At 34.4% G+C, this 6,772-nt stretch overlaps 1 protein-coding gene across 3 annotated transcripts in view; it reads left to right on the forward strand.

Moving 5' to 3' along the window:
- LOC116346158 (facilitated trehalose transporter Tret1-2 homolog) overlaps positions 1–5,316 on the forward strand; it is a 19,980-nt gene extending 14,664 nt beyond the window's left edge. For all 3 annotated transcript variants that reach the window (XM_031776091.1, XM_031776092.1, XM_031776093.1), the window contains 2 exons: positions 3,938–4,567; positions 4,991–5,316. In XM_031776091.1, coding sequence (XP_031631951.1) covers positions 3,938–4,567; positions 4,991–5,273 — 913 coding nt within the window. In that variant the 3' untranslated portion in view covers positions 5,274–5,316. The remainder of the gene's footprint in view (positions 1–3,937; positions 4,568–4,990) is intronic.
- Positions 5,317–6,772: the final 1,456 nt, after the last annotated feature.

The raw sequence follows: 6,772 nt of genomic DNA on the forward strand, positions 1-6,772 counted from the left end.
TCTTCTTCTTCTTCTTCTTCTTCTTCTTCTTCTTCTTCTTCTTCTTCTTCTAACGCGATTGATATTACCGCATTCACACATATTATTCAATTATTATTATTCACTGTATCTAGCTCAAATCCAACGGTTAAACATGACATTGAATTAATGGAAATGGAATTAATCGACAACAAAATACATCGCAAATTCCGAATGCTGTATAAAAATCGTCTCCAACCGAACAACTCTTACACTTTGTACTGCATAATCGGATTTAATGTGAAAGGTGACATGTTTATGCTGTATCCCGGCCAAACAAATCGACCATTCAATCCAAAAACAATGTATCAGTTTCGAATAGACGCTAAACACTCGATATATTTACACAAAGTAATTGATTTTATAAATATGGGCATTGATTATGGGGAAATGGAGGCCATTTATATTTCGATTATTGATGCAATCATTGAACACAGCATTCGCAAAATCCAAATCAGATACATTCGAAAGCTACAGTACGATCCACGATGGGCGGAAAGTTGCTTGATTTCATTCACCCAGGACGAAAATGTCAATCGCCATTTAGATTTAACTGTGATGAGACAAAAAGACACTAAACAAATAATTGGCAGCCGGGCGGAAATGGATCGTTTTGGCGAAATGCTCAAAGAAAATTTAACAAATGAATCGGCCATTATCAAAAACACGATAAGAGTGAGCGAAAGACATCGAGAGGCGCGGGGTTATGTGTGTTATTTATGCAATCATGTAATGGATGAGTTTCATTTCATAAAAAAACATATGCAAGTATGTCATTTTCCGCAGCCAATTGAAAAAATGTTCAAATGTAATGTGTGTGATATGAGATTTACAACAAATAAAGACAAAAAACTACATGAAAAAAGACAACATTATCTACCAGAAAGTTTATGGTATAAATGCGACAAATGTAGCTACAAGACAAATACCATGGGAAATATGGCGAGACATAAGAAAAACAAAATTGCATGCGAACGGCAGAATAGAAAAACGATCCAATGTGATCAATGCCCAACGAAATTTACAACTGAAGAAGCATTGAAAAAGCATATGAAAAGAAAACATAGTAGTACTACAGACGCTGCTTATAAATTTCATTGCTCACAATGTGATTTCGAGACGAAATATAGACCAGGCTTAAACAGACACATATATGGAATGCATGAAAATGATAAAGTAGTTAGAAAATTTACAACACAGCAAACCATCACACATTTTGAATGTTTTATGTGTAAAAAGGAACTTCTAACAAAACAAGCGTTGTACGAACATATAAAACACACACACACACATGTCCCACTGCATCAATGCCCAATTTGTGATGCAAAATTATCACATATGACTTATTTAAAAAGACATATGGAACGATTGCATTGCAATTTAACAGCGGCCCAGGCAAAGGCATACGACTATCCAAAATTGAACGCCGACCAAATGAAAAAAATCGATGAATGGCAAAGCACCGAAAAAGCAATTAGCAGCACCAATGATAGCACTAGTAGCATGCCGGTGATAGTCAAATATAATTTAACCATAACATACGACGATATACAACGTTTGCGCTATGGCCGAGAGCTCGAGGTCAATCAAAAATGGCTAAACGATAAATTAATTGATTTTTACTTTGAAATGTTGGCCGAGCGTGGCCGCCGAAATGAACAAAAAAAGAAAAAAAAAGAATCGGCAAGCGTACATGTAATGAACACCAGATTTATGGAACGTTTAATCGAGAAGGGGCATGACGGTGTCAAGCGATGGACAAAATCACCAATCAATATCTTTGAAAAGAACATGGTTTTGATTCCTCTGCATATAGCAGAAAAAGATCATTGGTGCTTGATAGTCGTTGATTTTAAATTCAAGTCGATAAAATATTACGATTCAAATGCTGAACCAAACAATGTAGCTTTGTACGCTGTTCAATCCTATCTACAGGCTGAAGCAAAAGCCAAACATATATCTATAGATAAATTCAATTCGAATAGCTTGAAAATGGAAAATGTCAAGGACATTCCAACGCAACAGAATGGCTACGACTGTGGCGTTTTCGTCTGTATGTTTGCCGAATTTTTAACCCGATATCGACCAATTACATTTACACAACAGCATATGAAATACTTTAGACAGAAAATGACCTACGAAATTTGCAGTGGAAAATTGTTGAATTAAATTTAAATTAAATTAAATAAAACTTGCGGGTGAGTTTAAAAAAATCATCATCATCATCATCATCATCATCATCATATATTATACAATATATAGTTGGTCATTCATTTGGTTTGCAATTTCAATGCGAAATTCATTTTACTAACTACATAAGTACATACATATATACATCAATACACAGCACATCAAAATGTGCTATGCCTACTATATTAATACATCAAATGCAATAATAATTATTAGCATCATCATTTTGCATCATTTTTAATGTGCTGTATATTAATGTATGTACGTATACGTAGCGCATATTAACTCATTTTTTTTTTTTTTTTAAACAGACCAAACAACAACCACCACAACAACAACCACCACAACAACAACAACAACAACAACAACAACAATAAAATAAGCCAACTGAACTCGAGCTCTCGGCAGCGGCGCCGTCTCACTGCAAATTTCAACAATTGTATTATAATGTCTTATATAATAGCATCGTAGCATCGGGAAAAAATGGAAATAAATCAAACGGTAAATATTTGTTTCTTTATTTATTATTTCTAATGCATATTATCATAATTTAATAATATGTTTCATTGTCATTTATCTATTTATCTATCGTAAGACTCAATAGAAATTGCAGGGACGAGAAAATTCATCAATATTGCAGAATACGGAGGCTCTACTACTACTACTACTACTACTACACACACACACACACACATCCGGGTAAGAATCTTTCTCTACCTCTCTTTCTCTACCTCTCTCTCTCTCTCTCGGTCAGGTACTGAAATTATAAAATATATGTACGCACATATATTAGGTATGTGTAAGTATAACAATCACATAACAATTTCCATTACATATTAATTTTTCCTTTTCAAGCAGCTTTAATGTCGCCAAGGTCGAGCTATTTTTCATCATTTGCTTTCATTATTATTATTATTTTTTTCAAGAAAAAGATTTCTTCTAAACAAGTTTGATAAAATTTAACGTAAACTTACTCAATATACATACACATATCGTATGTTACAGTAAGAAAAAAAAATAGCTCTTCTTTGTCTGTCAGCAGCCAGTAAGACAGACTGGAGCTTGCTTAATACCTCAAAAAAAAAAAAAAATTATAATTTTTTGTTGTTGTTTTTTTTTTCATTTCAGAATAGGGATTTAAAAAAATGAATACAAAATATATGATATACTAGTTCTAATTTCTATTGAAAATATGGAGAGGAGAGTATGTTTTTATTCAGACATTATGAAGCTACTATAAGCGCTGAATAACATACTCTTCTCTCCATATTTTCAATAGATATATTAATATTTTCATTTGTGTAATTGATTGATTAATTATCATGGTTTCTATCGGCTTCTCTTGAAGAACCGAACTGCTGAGGCCAAAGTGTCGCTCAGCCGCCTGCGTGGATGGGTGCCATATGAGGTTGTGGCTCAAGAATTCGAAGATTTACAGCGACAAAGTGAACGATCAAAATCATGTTACACTTGCATCAAACAAGATTTAGCATGTACTCATGCGCTGCCAACCATGAGTGAAAAGTTTGCCGAATTAAAACAAAAACAAACGCTAAAACCGCTCTGCATTATTATCACGCTCTTTTTCCTGATGCCGTTTACAGGCATTATGGCAATGAGACCGTATATGTTGCAAATATTTAAAGCATACATTTATGGTTCATCTGGAATTTTCACAATATATTTATTGAATACCTTTATGGCATGGCGAACTTTCGAAGAATCGAACTGCTGACGCTGAGTCTGCACTTCGATGGTTGAGAGGCTGGGTGGCAAGTGAAGCTGTGGCTCAAGAGCTCCACAGTTTACAGCGACATATGGAACACACGAAATCGTGTAATGAGTGCATCAAACAAAAAGTGAAATGTGCTCATTCGACGCCAACGATGATTGAAAAATTGGCCGAATTAAAACGAAAACCAACACTCAAACCGTTTTTCATTGTGATTACGATGTTTTTATTTGCCACAATCTCAGGGTCATTTTCGATGAGAGCATTTATTGTGCAAATATTCAAAGCTTACAAAATTCCCATTCAACCCGATGAAGCAGCGACAATCATGGGATTTTTAGACAATATTGGATCGCTCACAGTTATCCTTATCGTTCGGTTAACCGGCAAACGACGTATTTATTTGACCGTGGCATTTGGAATAGTTGTCTGTTCAATGATTCTTTCTTGCTTTGGATTTGTTTACCTTCCAAGTGGCTACAATTCATTTGATCAAGCACATGAATCAGTTCATTTGGAAAATTTGGCTTATATTCCATTAATTTGCCTGATGTCATGGAGTTTTCTGTCGTATTGTGGTTACTATTCGATACCATGGATGTTAATGTCGGAAATGTTTCCATTCAAGTAAGCGCTGAACGTTATTTTTGATGGTGAAATATTCGTGTTGACGAAAAATTACTTTTTTTTTGTTTACATTAATGAATTTCTGTGAAAATTAAAACCGACAAATCATTCTAACTACTACATTACATCCCCAAAAAATCAAAATTCGAGTACCAAATTTTCTACTGGAACAAAAAAACTAGGTGGTAACCACTCCGTAAACCCCCTTTGAGGGTTCCGGATTTCGTTGAAGTACCCAATGGCCTACTCTTCATTTTAGATGACCGCGTACTTGAATTTTGCTTTTTTGAGTTTTTCACCTCCGAGAGCTATTTCACCCTATGCTAACTTAAATTAACATTTATTCATGTACAAAAAAGACATTTTTCTTCAATTGTTGGTCGGTGCTGAAATATTGACTTAGTTTCTTCTCTTCATTTGTAGGTCCCGTGGCATAGCATGCGGTTTCTTATCCGCATTTAATTGTATTTTTGGTTTTGTCACCAGAAAAACGTATTACAACTTGGAGTTATCGCTTTCGTTGCCGGGCGTTTCTCTTTTTTATGCCGTCGTTACTGGTGTTGCATTTATTTTAATGTACTTCATTTTACCCGAAACAGAAAACTATTCACTTGAAGACATCGAACTACACTTTTCAGACAATTCAAAGAGAATCACGGACCATAAAATTGCCAAAACTAAAAATGTTGACTTTGAATGTAATTAAGATGCGAACAAATAAACACAAAAGTGTGATATTTTGAATCGTATATTGTACATTTTTCTATTCCAGTTTCCTAGTTTGTTTAAATTGAGCAGTTCAATGGAATAGAATCCATTTGAGAGTTGCAAGAAAAACAGCCATGAATAACTATACCATAATAGAGTGGCGAACTACTTGAAGAGAAGGTATATCAGCTAGCAGTTTAGGGAAAATACATAATATTCTGAATAATAAAATAAAAAAAACTCAAGAAACATTGTTTTCAGCAACCGTGTAAGACATATATGAGTTCAGAAGTTATTGTATGCGAGTCTCGCTGATCAGCGCCATCATACATGAGTTCTCTCAACTCAATTTAGTTCCCTACCATTGAAATGGAAAAGAGAAAAAAAACAACAATAATAACACGGCCACACAGAGCTGTACTGTGCGTGCCGATGCATACATACACATATACGCTCTGTTCATTCTTCCATCCCACTACTATACGTATCTTACTGGTCAACAGATCTATGTAGCCATGTTACTGTTGTTGTTTTTTTTCTCTTTTTCGATTCATGCAGTGTAACTAAATTGAGTTCAACTATTGAATGAAAGATGGCACAGATGAGGGGCATTCGCATTTTGCCTCTTCATAGACTTACCCGATTGGTTTTCAGTGTAACATATGTATCATAAACATTGGCACAAATTGAGACTTTCGCCATTTGAACAACAAACACACATTAATAAGTTCTTTTTTATTGGTATAAACCATTATTCATAAGCTATCGAATAGCACATTCACTTTACACTTAATGGACCTTTGTCTTCAATTTTTCTCAAGTATTTTGGACCTTCGTCTATAACATACACCCAAAAACAGACTAGAAATAATTAAATTGGTGTCTTTTTGTGAAGTTAAACAGATGGTCCTTTTTTCATGGAAATTCTATTTTTTAAGAAGTGAGCCATTATTGTGGTTTTTTCTGCTTGCAAGCACAATTTTGTCTTTAATCAGATAGTTCTCAACGAATCCTATCGATTTCAACAATAATTGGTTGATAATGGAGCAAGTAATGGAGATTTAACCTTACATTTCAGCACTAAATTTTCGAATAATGGCTCTAAAACACCTTCTTAAGATGATCCTACCATACAAACACCCTTTATAAAAGTTCGGTTTGTCAACGTCTCTAGCCTTATATAGTAGTGCCCTAACATAATCAATGCAAAAGAAACCACTTGCACTTGATTCGTGGTTTGACTTGACGATGAATGTTTCACTGTCCAAAATGATGAATTTTTCAGTGCAACATGCTATGAGATGAAGTAAACATCCAATATTCGCCACTATTTGGAATTTTTTCGTAACTTATTTTGCTGATTCCTAATGATCGTGTCTAAATCTATTGTTTTGGTTCAGATTTGAATGTGTTAACCATAAGAATCACCAAAAATGAATTATTGCTTGACCAACCCGGTTTTCGGTACTTGATGACAATTTTGAAGGGTTTGAGCAT

This window comes from Contarinia nasturtii, unplaced genomic scaffold (genome assembly GCF_009176525.2).
Source record: "Contarinia nasturtii isolate CC-2019 unplaced genomic scaffold, AAFC_CNas_1.1 Cnas_scaffold_1435, whole genome shotgun sequence".
Taxonomy (NCBI): domain Eukaryota; kingdom Metazoa; phylum Arthropoda; class Insecta; order Diptera; family Cecidomyiidae; genus Contarinia; species Contarinia nasturtii.